At 30.8% G+C, this 16,117-nt stretch overlaps 1 protein-coding gene across 1 annotated transcript in view; it reads left to right on the plus strand.

Moving 5' to 3' along the window:
* The first annotated feature begins 7,921 nt into the window (after positions 1 to 7,921).
* The window catches only part of LOC125067270 (chaoptin), a 58,997-nt gene continuing 50,801 nt past the window's right edge, over positions 7,922 to 16,117 (plus strand). The window contains exon 1 of the mRNA XM_047675758.1: positions 7,922 to 8,230. Coding sequence (XP_047531714.1) covers positions 8,150 to 8,230 — 81 coding nt within the window. The 5' untranslated portion in view covers positions 7,922 to 8,149. The remainder of the gene's footprint in view (positions 8,231 to 16,117) is intronic.

Here is a 16,117-nt window from a genome sequence, read left to right on the forward strand (position 1 = left end):
GGTTGAATTATTAAATTCAAGATCATTGTTTTGGAATATTGATTCTACAAAGAAAAATCGGCAAGAACCTCAGTGTAACCACTTTTCCAATTGAATTACATCATAATTTACGTCTCAAAAGGACTTTCCTTAGGCATTAATACGCCATAGCATGGAAGGTGGTTCATTCCGGATTTAGTTACCATCTTTAGGCCAAGTTTCTGCAAGTCAAGCAACTCAATATTGTAATTCTATCATCATAACATTCATAAAGAGACATGTGAAAAAGATATTACCGACTACATTACCTCGCGGACACAAGAATGTGTTACTTTAGAAAAAATTCAGATGAAAAAAGAAAGAAATCATAAGGCATACAAATTTTTCGTGTCTGAAAGTAAACTATCTCTATTTTTGGATATAAATATGTGGCCGAAAGGAATTATATTCAGGCGATTTGTACATTATAAATATAAACAAACGAATGGAGTTAAATCCAGTGACGGGCACTTACCTAACTCATGAGCGTATGCACGTATAGATTTGCAAGTTATAATTGTAAAAATGTAAAACGTTCTATAGACAGTGTGCGAGACTTATGTAAATCGTCGGATATAATAGCACTTCAAGAGACTTGGCTATTACCATGCGAACTACAAGAACTAAGTATAATAGATAAAGATTTTAGTGCTACCGGTGTATCTGCTGTGGACACAACAACGGGAATGCTGCGTGGGCGGCCCTATGGTGGGGTGGCTCTTCTCTGGAGAAGTGCTGTATTTCAAAACGTTTCTGTGTTACAGTGCAGTAATAATCGTATATGTGCTATTAAAATCGTATGTAGTGATCGGCCTGTTATTGTGATGAGTGTCTATATGCCCGTGGACTGTGTGGATAACTTAATAGAATTTACGGATTGCCTCGGTGCAGTAAGTGCTATAATAGATGAATATGGCATAGAATCAGTCTATATATTAGGCGATTATAATTCCCATCCCAACGAATTATTTTATAATGAACTCTCAAATTATTGTACTGAACAACAGTGGTTGTGTATAGATGTAAACAAACTAGGTATCTCATCGGATACGTACACGTTTATCAGTGAAGTGCACGGGTGTAGGCGCTGGCTAGATCACTGTGTTGTCACACAGTCAGCGGCACATACTGTACTTAATGTTTATATTATGTATGATGTTTTGTGGTCAGATCACTTTCCGCTCATTATAGAATGTAATCTAAACGTTTTAACTCCGAGAGTAGAATCAAAGTCATCTGTTTTTAGCTATATCGTATGGGGAGACAGAACTGATGATCAAATTGAATTATATACAAATAATTGCGATAGTAAATTTCAAAATATTCAATACCCAGTTGAATTAATACATTGCGCTAATCAATATTGTAATGAGTCGAGTCATAAATTAATTATAGAAAATATGTATAGTGACATTATAAATATACTTTGGGAATCGGCATTTTTAAGTAGTACACAAGTGAAATGTAACAAACGTAAGCAAATTATTGGCTGGAATAAATATGTTAAAGAGGCTCATGATCGGGCGAGGCTGAAATTTCATACCTGGTTGTGGTACGGGAAACCAACATCTGGTGTCGAATTTAATGAAATGCGTGAAAGTCGTAGAGTGTTCAAGTCCAAATTGAAATGGTGTCAAATTCATCAAAACCAAATCAAAATGGACATTTTAGCTTCTCAACACTCTGATAAAGACTTTAAAACGTTTTGGAAAACCACAAGTAGAATGAACGCTCGGCCCGGCCCCCCAGTGAGTGTCGATGGAGAAAGTGATCCAAAACTCATTGCAAATATTTTTAGAGAACATTTTATTGTAAGATCTCCATTGGGGCAGTCTAAGTTCGAGCTCACAATTGATGGCTTGCCAAGAAAAGAGCCTCTCTCGTTTAATTTATCTGAGAGAGATGTTAAAAATGCTATTAAATCTATTTCGGGTGGCAAATCGCCTGGCCATGATGGCCTCAGTGTTGAGCACCTGAGATATGCTGGTCGTCATATATCTAGAGTACTGGCAATATTCTACGCATTATGTATCAGTCATTCATACCTCCCATCAGAGCTGATGAAGACTGTTGTTGTGCCTGTTGTAAAAAGCAAGACCGGTGATTTATCAGATAGACATAACTACAGACCTATCTCCCTTGCGACAATATTGTCAAAAGTGCTGGATTGCATGCTTAATATACAATTAAATAAGTATTTAAAATTACACGATAACCAGTTTGGTTTTAAGCCAGGGCTGTCAACTGATACTGCTATATTGTCTCTTAAGCATGCTGTTGAGTACTATTTGAAACGTAAAACACCGGTTTACGCTTGTTTTCTCGACATGTCAAAGGCTTTTGATCTGGTTTCCTATGACATCTTATGGAAAAAGTTAGAATCTATTAATTTGCCTTACGAACTTGTAAACATTTACAAATACTGGTATGGAAATCAGATCAACAGTGTGAAATGGGCTAGTACTTTTTCGGAGCCTTATGTATTGGAGTGTGGAGTGAGACAAGGGGGGTTAAGCTCTCCTAGTCTCTTTAATTTATATGTCAACCAGCTGATCGAGTCACTCAGTAGTATGCATGTTGGTTGTCACATAGATGGAGTGTGCCTAAATAATTTGAGCTACGCTGACGACATGGCGCTGCTGAGTGCCTCGGTCTGTGGTTTAAGGTCACTTTTAAAAAAATGTGAGGAATATGCAACTCAACATGGACTGATATATAATGCGAAGAAAAGTCAGTACATGGTCTTTGAGAGCAAATCTGAGGGGAGAAATATTGAAGTGCCTATCATACAGCTTAATTCGGTTCCCTTAGAAAGAGTACATACATTTAAGTATCTCGGCCATATACTCACCCCAGATCTCAAGGACAATATGGATATTGAACGAGAACGAAGGGCTCTGTCGGCCAGAGCTAACATGATATTCCGCAGGTTTGGTAAGTGTGCAAAAGAGGTGAAAATTACATTGTTTAGAGCTTTTTGTAATACTTTCTACACCTGTTCTTTGTGGAGGAATTATACGAAACGAGCATATGGAGCCCTTCGTGTTCAATACAATGACGCTTTTAGGGTGCTGATGGGGCTGTCTCGTTCTTGCAGTGCCTCCACCATGTTTGCAGAGGCTCGTGTACACTGCTTTTGGACTATAATGAGGAGGAGAGCGGCATCTCTTGTACAGCGAGTGCGTGACAGCCCAAACAACATCCTAAAAATGATAGCAGGAAGACTAGACTGTTCCTATATGTTGTATTGCTGTGGACTGCATGCTCCCAGCTATCGTATTGATTTTTAATTTTTGTAATTGAAATAGTTTATAAATTTACTAACATTTAAATATAAGTTACATTCTACTAACAAAACTATGGGATCTAATTTCTTGAAATAAACATATATTATTATTATTATTATTATTATAACATAACAAATCTACGTTGTTAATTTTGGCTAATAACAATCACGAGCGTCTCGGAGAAATGGTGCATGAGATTGTACACTGGTCATCAACATTGATCACCAATGGATTCTCCGATCAGGAAAAGTTAAGCTACTCCTTAACTTCCCGTAAAAACTCTGTACTTCATTGAAATATCAATTATTTATAGTTTTAAATTTTGTGAGCGATTACTTTCGTATGTAAGTTATTTAATACATTATTTTTCTGCTGACAAAATCGAAGGCATTTTCTTATGAGCACGAGCATCTCAACCAAGAGTGTTTCTGCACTGTCTCTTATTTGAACCAAATCTGTTTGAATGAAATTCAGTTTTTGAAATAATAAAATCTCTTTCTCAACATGTCCCTATTTATGGATCTTCGCCAGGTCTTACTGATTTTCGAACTAAACACTGCGGATAGTTTTAAGACAATGTACGTAATCTGGTTAATTTAAATTGGTATTTTTTCCTATTCATTTACCAATTTATTTTGGCGGACTTATTAGGTAATAATTAAAATATGGTTCGTATATTTTAAATGTTGAAAATGTGTTTATGAATGTTAGAACAACCTATTGATAGCTGAATACATTGTAGAATAAAAATTGTATTGTTGAGTTTGCTCATCGCTAATTTTCAGTGGTATGATGATTGATGATTAAATAGTGAAAATATACTGGTTTTAAATAATTTAATAATTAAGTCTTTGACGATTTTCACTTTCTAGCTATGAAAAACTAAAGGAAATAGGCTCTCGCAATACCGCTTTCAACGTAAACATGCCGGACCTCGGTCATGTGTTGACGATTTCTTTAAAAGGTGAAGCGAGTTCTCAAAACTGGAATGTGAAATTCAATGAAGCCATAAGCAATTTGTATTTGTAAACGTCAACAGAAGTGCAGTATTACGAGGGGAAGATACTTAGAAATATTTTGAACCCTTCTTCTTCTTTTCTAAATTAACAATTGCTTGATTGTTAACTTTGTGAATCGCTTGACTCACTTGGTAAAAGTATAATATATAAGCAATACTAATTATTTATTTTTTTATATTCCATTATTTATATATTAAATAATTGAAGCATGATTTTACTCGTATGTCGTTACAGCTTTTTACTTTGGGGTAGCGGCACTTTTCTTCTATATGGAAATTTCCATCGGGATGCTTTTATTACTATATATAATTTATGTAATTAGAGGGTTGAAAAAGATTAAATAATGAGCATATTACCGGTTGTTTTCGGTCTGCACTTCAAAACTGTCGAAGTTAAGTTTAGTAAGCATATAAATTTAATGTAATCGTGGTATTATATTTAATAATATTTTTAAAAGCCTTCAAAAATAGTGTTGAGATTTTGTTTATTTCTTATATTAAAATATATGTAGCATTTGGATTAAGTTGTATGCACATTCATAGAATCAATGTAATGTTTGGTAGTAGATCATCTTTAATGGCTACGATGAATGTACTTTGGTTATTAATAGCCATTAACATTTCAACAGCCTTAGTTGTTAATTGTACCCCAGTAAATGTGATTCTATGGTCGTAATTCTCTGCATAATATGTAGACATTGTGCTGAAAGATAAGTCATTAGGTTACCTTGAGTCTAATATAAAATTGAGTATAAATACTGTATTTATACTACTGTGTTCAGGTGGAACATTTTTTTTACGTTGTGGTAACCTTCAGTAATGAACCCGGACCCTGGGGAGGAAACCGGGTTATGTGGGATTCCTACCCACTAAAACTACTGCGAAGGTCGTCCTCGGCACGTATTGAAGAGGCTGTGTTGATATAACGCATCCGCCCCCCCCCCCATGCTGTGCTCCGCTCGTGGCTCGTCGGAGCTCTCCTCAGAGGCGATGGTGAAGGTGATCCGATACGATTGCTCGCAGGGAGATGTCTTCTCTAACCTCGCGGACCAGGATCGGCCTCCCGCGTTCCATGAGGGGCACGTCTCCAGCGTATGCGCGCTGGGTGGTGTCACGGTCCGCGCCACAGTGGTCGTCGTCGCTTCGCGTCCGTTCATACACAAGTATTCTCCTAAGCAACCGTAACCGGTTATTACCTGTGTAAGACGGAAGGTGACTCGTCGCTTTCGTCTCATCCAGGCTTCGAAGGTCGGGAGACCATTAATGACTGCAAATTTTTCAGCTCACTCGGTGTGGTGGAATTGGTTAAAAATCGTTTTAAGATCAACAAATAATTATAAGTTCAATGTAAGTTTAGTTAATAGGTGCACTCAGTAGTAGCATCATACAGCATACAGTAGTATTTATTGGTGTTAAATAGTAATATTTTGTTATGTCAACACTTTCCCATAAATAATATTAGTAATTAACTATTTTGTTTTTCTTTCTATTCTTGATTAATTCTCCGGGAAGTTGTTTTCTTGGAAAATTTATTGATGAGGTATAAAATTAATAACAGAAATGAATACTAACCAGTCGTTTCACAAAAAGTTATATAATTTATGTTAATTGTCATTGAAAGATAGGTTGATAACCTTATGCAAACAAGTTTTAATAGCTACTGACATCATATAAAAATTCAAGGTGTGCCATAGACTTTCAGTATTGAGCTTTATAACTAATTAATACGTTTTAGCATGGACGAATGCTTGCAGTTATTTTCTCACGGCTGGACCCTTGTCCGTGGACTACTAAGCGGTTGAAGGAATTTACTTGAATATCTTTAATAATGCCATCTCTTTCGGTTCGTCACCGGTGTGAGAGAGACGACAAACACGAAAGTATAATTCATCATTGAAAATAACTTCTCTGTGCGCATACCAGCGCGAAAGGTAATATCGGTTTCGTATTTATGTAAGTGTGACGCAGTAATATATTTCATATAAAAACTGCATCACTTTAAAACAAAAATGAGAAAATATATTTTTTCTGTACTTTCTTTTCAAACAAAATAAAATTAATATTTACTTTTTGAATTCTTTTAAATATTTTAATTAGTCTATTTAAAGAGAAATTAGTAATTAAATGAAATGAAGATATTATAAAGCCTTATTTATTTATTTATTAATTGATGTATCTTCTCATCACTGTATTACATGGACTTGTAAGTATTGTATTATTATTTATAGTAAGTATTATTACACATGGACTTCGACATTTCGTCCTAAAATTATAATTCGTCCCGATCAAAAGCCAAGACAATTCCAAGCAGCTCGATCAAGAAATGTAGCTTAAAGTTATTATTAACATATTTAATTTAAACACCCGTTATTTTCTGCGAGATCTGTGCGAAGACAAAAGATCTAGAGTCTAGATAAATCATTTTCGTAATTCAGTTGGCTTCCGTGTCGGTTATAATTTAACTCTTATTTAACCTTTTACAACATTTTTTTTTCATGTACACAGCATAATCACAGTTTTATTGTTTAAATAATAAATATTAACTAACGAAAGTCAAAGCAAATATGTTCGATGTGTTTGCTGTTTTAATGTGTTCAAAAAATTAATTTGACCGTTCAAATATTGCAACAATTTGCAATTTCACTCATTTCAATAAAGTTAAGAGTATATAAACACTTAAGAGTATTTTTTTTCTCTGTACTAATTAATTGTTTAGGTATATAATATTTAAAGTGTGATGATATATAATTTGTAAGACATTTTTATTTAATATTTTAAAACAAAAATGATGAGATGACGATGTAATATTAGATTTTCTGAGAATGTACAACAATGGATGTTCAAATGATTACGAAACGTTTGCATAAACATATATTACAATATTAACGAGCAAAGAACATAGCATCTTAATGTTTAAAGCCATTTTTTATTCAATAGAAAATTGAGTGTACGCGTTGAAATCTTTTATAGGCATTGCGTATGCGCAACTAATTTCAGTAAGTAATAATGATATTTGACGTACTTTATAGCAAAGTGATTATAAAAATATGCCTTTGGACTCGGAGGTATAAGGCTAGTTCGAGAAAAAAAGAAATATTGGCCAATGTTGATAAGCTTTACCCACTATAGAAATTAAATAACTCATATCGAAGATAATAATATGACTCATTTAGTTCCAGGTAGTAAGTAAGCTTAGTCATTATTAGATTATAAGTTGCTCAGTACATTCCAATATATAAATAGGATACATTACTATGAAATATTATACATAACTTAAAATTATTGGGAATTCATATGATTATTAATGATTAATTTTGGAAGATCTTTAGCATTAGCGTTTTTTAATTAGTTTTATCTTAAATAACTAAGTATTTAGTCTCACACCAATGACACTATTGGACTAAGGTCTTAATCAATACGTATTTAAGGAATGTTTCTTTACGGTAATGAAATTTCATTAACGCCTAAAATGTGCCGACACGTACAATCAAAACACTCATGACATCGAAAAGTAATGAAGTAAGTTAAAAATACCAAAGCCTAGATGTATCTCGACCTCGCTCCCACTCTCAGAACAACGGTACTCACGTCGCGGCAGGCGCAAGCGGCGGACTGCTTACAAACTTGGGTCTCTGTCCTCACACGCTCGACTGCGTTCGCGCATCAACATTCCAATAACTTATTTTTAAACGAAAGCTTCCATTCCAGTGACATAAACGAATGTAAATAGTGCCTCTGAAACAAATACAAGATTTACATGGATTCCTTGTATTTGTGAAATTATTTGTGATATGTGAAATGTTGCGGATTTTTCTTTCGAGTTCGTATGACGGAGTGGCTTAAGTGCTTCGACGAAGTGTTTGTGGATACCAAAAGCTTTGCCAGTCGGATGTTCGGAGCGTCAAAGGTAAGTTAAAACATTTTACATTTTAAGCGCGCTTTTATCAATATGAATAAATGTTAAAGACGGGCAAATGTTGTTTTGCAAACTACGACTGTTTTAGTTTGATTAAACGAATTAAAATAAAAGTTGTTTCGTAAAAGAAAATATATGATCTTCAAGTACTTATGCATTTAAGTAAAAATAATTACTTCAACATATTGTAATTAGTTAAAAAGGGTATCAGTTTTATCGCACTTTGCGTGATAGACTAGTATTAGCGTTTCGTTTAATTAACTTGGATTCCTATTCTATATGAGTAAAGTATATTTTTATCGATTTTATGTACTGTGCTTTTGTATGCAGGACAAAAATAAACTATTGTTTATTAGTAAGAGGAAAGCTGGAGCAAAGTCGTACTGCTCTAGTCAACATCATACGTAAATACACAACAAGTCAAGTTTCCAGCGTTTGACATTACTTGTGCTTTACAGCTTTTATCTAGAAACGGAATTGCAGCTTGATAACGATATTACCTAGTGAGTTGGTGCGACCAACAATTATGAGCCTTGAAAATAAGTAATTAAATTTATATGATCAGATTACAAGCTAATTCAAAATTATTTTAAATATTTTATTCAGTATTCAAATATAATGATGAACTGTAATGCTTGGTGCATTTTACCGGGTTGATGATTTCCTGTTATACAAGTTTATTTCTTTATTACGTATATACATACGAATATATTAGATTAAAGTTTTATTTCAAGCTACGGTTAATTATAAAAACATACGTGGTATTTATAGAATGTATTATTGTTTATGAATGTTTTGTTGTTATTTTGCAACTACTGTGTGTGTGGATATATCTATCATATAATGTTTGCACATAGATTATGTTAGGAATAAGTAAACATTCCTTATACCGCCTATGCGCCTCCAACCATTGGAACTGAGATAGCATGTAAGGGAACCTGTTGTACTTACGCCAGTTTTTTTACGTTTCATTAAAAAAAATAACACGATAGCAGTTAGACCTGCAAATGTACACGTATGAAGACATCAGTTATTTAACTACATAAAGTATTCATAAATTATTTGGTTTTAAACTAAAACCTGTAACAGCTTTAAAAAAACGAATATACGTCAACAGACCTGATTCACCTTGTGATGATGATGCTATAAAATAGCTCAATATGTGGACATTTGTAATCAGCGCAATAAAAAAAATAATAAAATTTTAATCTAATTAAAAAATATGTTATGAATTACTGATTCAGATATTGATAGACCAATATTTTGAAGCCTTAAATCAAATCCACTTGAAGGTTAGCTGTGTCTATGAACGAGCGAACATTTTATCTTTATCTTCGTTGAATATTATTTTAACTAGAAGGTGTTCATGTGGGTCTCTTACTTACAAGTATGGAAACTCTATTAAAGTACGGCGATAGTCGCTACTATATCATCTCAAGTAAGTCCTAGGTATTGAAAATTTATGAAAGCTCCACGTAGTCTAAACTTCTTCTATTTTAATAATGTTATTGCATCACGATAAGCGTACATCAAACACGATGTACCTTTTTTTCAGTACCTTTTCATTCATTCATGGTTCATAGTTACTGGAGGACGAATGTACAATATCGCAGCAACAGCACTTAAAAAGGGAATTTATACATTGCACTTTAATGTAAGCTTCAAATTTTGATTTCAAGCAATTATGCAATCTGATAATTACGTATTTTAAGATGAATTTATATTGCACAAAACCTAGTTAACAATAAATTTAAACATAAATCGTATTAAATTATTGAATGTATAAAGCTCATTAAAATGCTTCAAAATATCAAAGTTAAATCGACATGAAACTGTACCAAGCCATTTACAAATTGCATCACAGCTATTTGAACGTGGCCTACTGAGTATTAAGGAAACAACACAGTGTACCAGTTACTACTCACCAAATAGAAGGGGGAATAAGAAGATCTTAGTATTCAAATGCATTGAAAATCTTCACGACACAAATTGGCTTACATTGTGAAATATATAATAAACGAAATTAATTGCCCTTTAAAAGTGTAGTGGCTGTACGGTATTTTTGTAACGTTAAAAAAAGAAAATACATTAAAAATGTATCGTGTTACTTAGGAGATATAATGTGAGGATTTAGATATTTTCATTGACTACATAACAATAATGTTTATATACTTATTTTTTTTACAAAAAATAATATTAAAGAATACGATTTATCTAATTTCAAAAGTCAATTTGGAAGTTGGAAGCCAATTTTATGTGAGTATTATTGATGCTTTAAGATTTGCGTGTCGTAAAATATTGATTAAGTATATTTATTGGTAATGACTGTCATGAAGTGGTTGATTTATAGTTAAATGAATGGCCGTAAAAGTACTTATTGTCAGAAAACTGTAGAGTCATTAAGGTAGCCTGTTTATCTTCCTATTTTTAAATATTGATTAAAAAATTATTTTGCTCTTTAACTATCAAATACTAAATTCAACTTTTACTCTTTTATAATTAATAATTAAAGATGAAACTGCCGGTAGGTTTGTAGAAAATATTCCGTTATACAGTATATTTTAATATTAATAAAACGAAACTTTTATGTAAAAAAAATATACTAACAAACATAAAGTAAATCTATGTAAAGTTAAATTATAATAATGTAAATAGGATAATATAGTATGTATATTTAATTAAAATATCATACTTGATCCAAAAATAGAAAGTTAATTAAAATCGAGACACCTATTAATCGAAACGTACAACTTAATATCATGTCAAAATGAACAATTCGAAAACTTCGATTTTAATCGTAAAACAAATAAAACGTCTTCGATGTTACTCAATAACTTCGATAATAAAGTTAAAAAAACTGTGAAGAATTGATATTATTCTTACAAGAGTTATTATAACACGACTCAATCTTTTTCTTAGATAACTTACGACGTTGTTACGTCAATGTTTACAAGAAATGACCACTTTCTTTTAAAAACAATCTGTGAAACGATAGCTATCGAATAAAAATGAATTGTTATATTTTGTTACTAGGTAAAGTAAATCGTTTTTTATTTCTTTACTTAAATATGGAAGCATTAATTATTTAAATATTTGTCATAGCGATCAAAAATAATTAGACATTATACTTACTTATTGATTTTTATAACTTTAATATTTTGACAATTGTTTCATTAGTAAACTTAGTTATTATTGAAAAATAATCTGATAGAATAATAATACGTATTCCCAATTTATGATTTAAATTATACATAGAGTTGATACAATATATACTCGAATTAAATTTTTTGTATTACAAAATAATTATATTAAAAAGCTTCTGGAAAAATATAGAAATAAATATGAAAGCAAATCGTATTGAAACTGAAAGTCGTACTAATTAATCGAAACAGTTTGATTCAATTAAAATAATCTTTAAACTATCAAACAAAACAAAATGAATATTTATCTTTCTTTTGTTTAAAAGTGCGAAAAAAATACAAAAAATTAATTTATATAATTAATTTAAAAAAATGCAGTTGCTTTATTTAAAATTAAGTATAAATTGTATCAACTGAACATTTTGTTGATTTTGTTTAAAATTTAAGTGGTATTTAAAAAACCAACTACACATAAAAAATGTTGGAAATATCATTTAAAAAAAAATATATATACTTAAATCATTAACCTTTTTGTGTTTTAAAATGACTGTCCAATATTATTTTAGTACACAAAGTAAACTATAATAGGTACTGTTTATGTATACGAAGTAAACATTTACAAAGGTAATAGAATGGCGAAACTCCTACCACAGAGCTATGAAGATAATGCATGTCTATTCAAACGTCAGTTATACCTATTTTTATTTAACAGCGTAACTAAAGTTAGTTAACGTGTACATTGTCACACGAATTTTCACTTGAAAGTAAGTAAAAGTGTAATGTTATAAGTTCCCTTAGTGCGACGAAAGCTAGTAATATAAATCCGTTGACACCTTATGTAAATGTAATTTAATATTGTTATTACAAACCCACTTTCCTTAAAACATGCACATCTAATGTTTGCTGATTTCTAAATCGATATGTCGTCTCCTCTTATTAGTTTTATGTTTAATGTCTCGTGTAAATAGATTTTCGTAAAATCTTTCTATTTGTCTGCAATATATTTGAATATTTAAATACATTTTTACAGGGTGTGTCAAATCACAAATGTTGAGGTTGATTTTTAAAATCTTTTCAGTCAATCGAGTGAGTTGTAATTTTGAACACAGTTTATTTGTTACTGGTGACATTTTGCGAGCTATTTATAAAAAAACTACATTTCGTTTAGGTTCAATAAAAACTTGTTTTAAAACATATTATATTTTTCTTCTTTATTTTCTGTCACTTACGCTCTTTCATAAAACTAGATTTTAATTGTGTAATATTACTCAGAAGTTCAAACAATAAAAACATATATAAAATGCGTTAAATTCCTCGTGGTTAAACCGGGATACAAAATATAATTAGTTCATTTTCCAACTTATGAGAGCATGACTTCAACGCGTACGCCAAACTATTCGCCACCGTTTGTATAACTGATTTCTAGATGAATTAGTTTTATGTTCGTATGCAAACTATATTTTTATTCATTCAATCATTCGATATTTTTTTATTCTTAGAAAAGCCTATATAGATTGAACGAATGATACGAAAAACTAATAAATATGGAAAATATCTACAATAACCTTTTGACTTGGCACAAATATAACATTAGTTTTTTTTTTAAAGTTCTTATTTATATTTCTGTTGCCAATTGCATTGCCTCTTCAATTTATTGTTTATCAGTGTTCAGAATACATATTTATTAATTAAGTTTATTTATTTTTTTTTTCTTTGTTTTTCAGGAAAATAATGTCAATGTTCTAAATGTAAAACTACAATATTTTTAATTATATTTGTTAGTCTCCAGAGAATGAAAATTGTTAAATGTATTGTAACGGTTTCAGTAGTCAACAGAAATTGATACAATATTTACTCCAACTATAATCCTTCATAAGTTTGATTACCATCCACTTATCTACGTAGAGTTAGTTTACGTTTAATTTATATATAGTAAATAAAGCGTGCTACACAAGTAGGTACATATGTAAATTCAAGTTAAATTTGCATGTTACAGTTAGTTAAGCCTTATACGAAGTTACGTTTCAGTCTGAATGTGTTCAGGCAGGCTGCCTCTATTTATAATCTAACTACGATTACTTCTCCAGAAGCTATTGACATTGTAGTTTAAAAGAAATAAGTAACCGACATTGAATTAAAGCACACACACGTGCATACAATTATTTAGGACTTAAAGTAACCAATTATATAAATCATTTTTTTTAAAAGGCTACTTTTTTATACCTTAATCAATATAGTTAATGTTTTATTTATCCTAAAATTACATTATTAATTAAATTTTATTGATATTAATAAAGTTTTATATTTGTATCAGAACAGTGAGATACTTTTTAAAGACGTAACTCTTATAAGTATTCGCGTTTTGTTTTATATTTTATGAGTTAATTATAACAGTGAAAGTGCTTAGGATATATTTAATTTTATATTCATAAACGGCACATAGAAGGAAACATGTTAATTTAAAAGTAATAAAAGAAGCTGAATATATTAGTTCTCTTGATAAAATTTTGATATTAATTAAAAGTTACGTTTCTCATTAGAGCGGATGTATTATTAGATACTAGGTAAACGTTAAACATTACTGCTCCGTCTCCGTAGGTCATAGCCTGATGGCTGATCAATAAACGGGCTAACAAACACAAAAAGTTTTAATTGTTTTTGTAGGCCCTGAGATTAGCACATTTAAACAACTAAACGAACTCTTTCGCTTTATAATATTAGTAAAGTTATTAGATATATGTATATACAATATAATGTATTATTGTGTTTGACATTTTATCTTTAATCGTGTATACCTATTCTCAATTCTTTTATTACTATTGAATGACATTTTAATTAATTGTAATTTGATTTAATTAATTGTATTTAATTCAATATCATTAATGCATGTTTAATATTTGCACACCGATAAATCGGTAGAATATGAGAATCATTATAAATGACCATCTATATTATGTACCATATTCTGGCAAATAAATGAATTATTATTATTATTAATGTATACACTCTAACACATAATCTTTTGTGCTTGCAAAGTAACATCCAAGCGTAGTTCCTTCGATTCTTTAACGTCAGCCCTACTCGAGAGCTATAATGGTTGAACCTGATTTAACGACGTTTTCGTAAATTGCCGATTTATCTGAACAAAAACTTACAAAATACTTCGGTACGAAGTCGAATTTTTTGAGAGGGTATAATTGATATTAGAAATTAAAGCATTTATATTACACAACTTTCTGGCTTTATACAACATTTTATATATAACTTATCTAAACTTATATATATTTGTTATTAATTCACTTCCTTTTTTAAATAAATTTTTCTGTTCTGTTTATTTAACAAATAACATTTTTTTTTATATTTATGAGTATTCTTTATTTAAGTAACATTTTAATAATTGTGATTAACTTCATGTATTTCTGATTAGCCCAAAAGTTGACTGGTAGAGAATGTCTTAAGGCGTTAACTGCGCCTTTTGTATAGTCGGGCAATAATTTTTCTAAACGAATAATTCTGTATGAAATTTATATTAACTAAAAGTTATATTCGTGAGCAAAAAGAACAATAATCCCGCTTACTTTCTTCCGCCAATTTTTTTTTTTATTTGGGAAACAAACACTACAATGGAGCAATATTAAAATTTTATATTATTTTATTATATTGAATAATGTAATAAAGTAGTATAAAGTTTTAATAGAATACTATATTAAACTGAACGATTGAACTAAATTTGACTTTACCACACGTAGAATAATTAAAACATGTATTGTTCTCAAATAATATTATACGATTAGGATGACATTTGCCGATTCATAAATTCAAATCTAGTTCTATTGATTAGGTATGTTGGCTATATTGAATAAATAATTCATCTCTGACAATGAAACGAATACCAAAAACTAATCATTTCGTTCAGCTGTCTATTACAAAGTAACATACATTTATCTTTAGTGTTGAGATGAAAGTACGTTGTTAGTAATATTTTTTTCACACGAACCGATCTTATCGACGCTTAAGCACTTTGAGTGTGACAATATAAGATATACATCAGAATGAGTGCACGTAATTATATTGTCATTTCAACATGAAAATGTAATAAACAATCTAGTTAAGATGAGAGATTGAGTGCTCACATATGTACCTTTATAGTTAGTTCCGCTATTTAGTTTCAAACTGACCCTTAAACTACCACTTACACATCGAAATTTTTAAACATGATTTTAATAATTAATTGTTATCTTTAATCTCTATGGCGTGCTTTTCTGTAACAACAACACTTCATGTCTCGCTCGTGAAATGTTGTAAACTGTTACGGTGATATGTCAATTTATAGATAAAATGAAAACTATTCCGAAAACTTATCACAATAAATTAACTATCACTGCGTACAATTTCAAACCTTATAAATGCATAAATTCAGGGCCAATAATACTAAATTTAACAAAAAGAAGTACACCTGAAAGAGGAGTTTTTTTATTTTTAAATATTAAATTATGAAAGTTAATATCGTAAATCATTTCCTGATATATCACGATCGTGTCTTCAGTGAGTTTCGATTTTTTTTTTCTAATCAAATAGCTCTTCTGAATGTATTACAGTACTATATCTACGTTAGTTTAAGCTGAGTTGCACATGTACGTGTGTGTGGTTGAGTGTGCATATACATAACTTTCTTAAATTCATTGACTTTGCATAAATATACATAAAACTGTTTATTATGATATTTAGAAATAAGAGA

The sequence above is a fragment of the Vanessa atalanta genome, chromosome 11, assembly GCF_905147765.1.
Source record: "Vanessa atalanta chromosome 11, ilVanAtal1.2, whole genome shotgun sequence".
NCBI lineage: Eukaryota > Metazoa > Arthropoda > Insecta > Lepidoptera > Nymphalidae > Vanessa > Vanessa atalanta.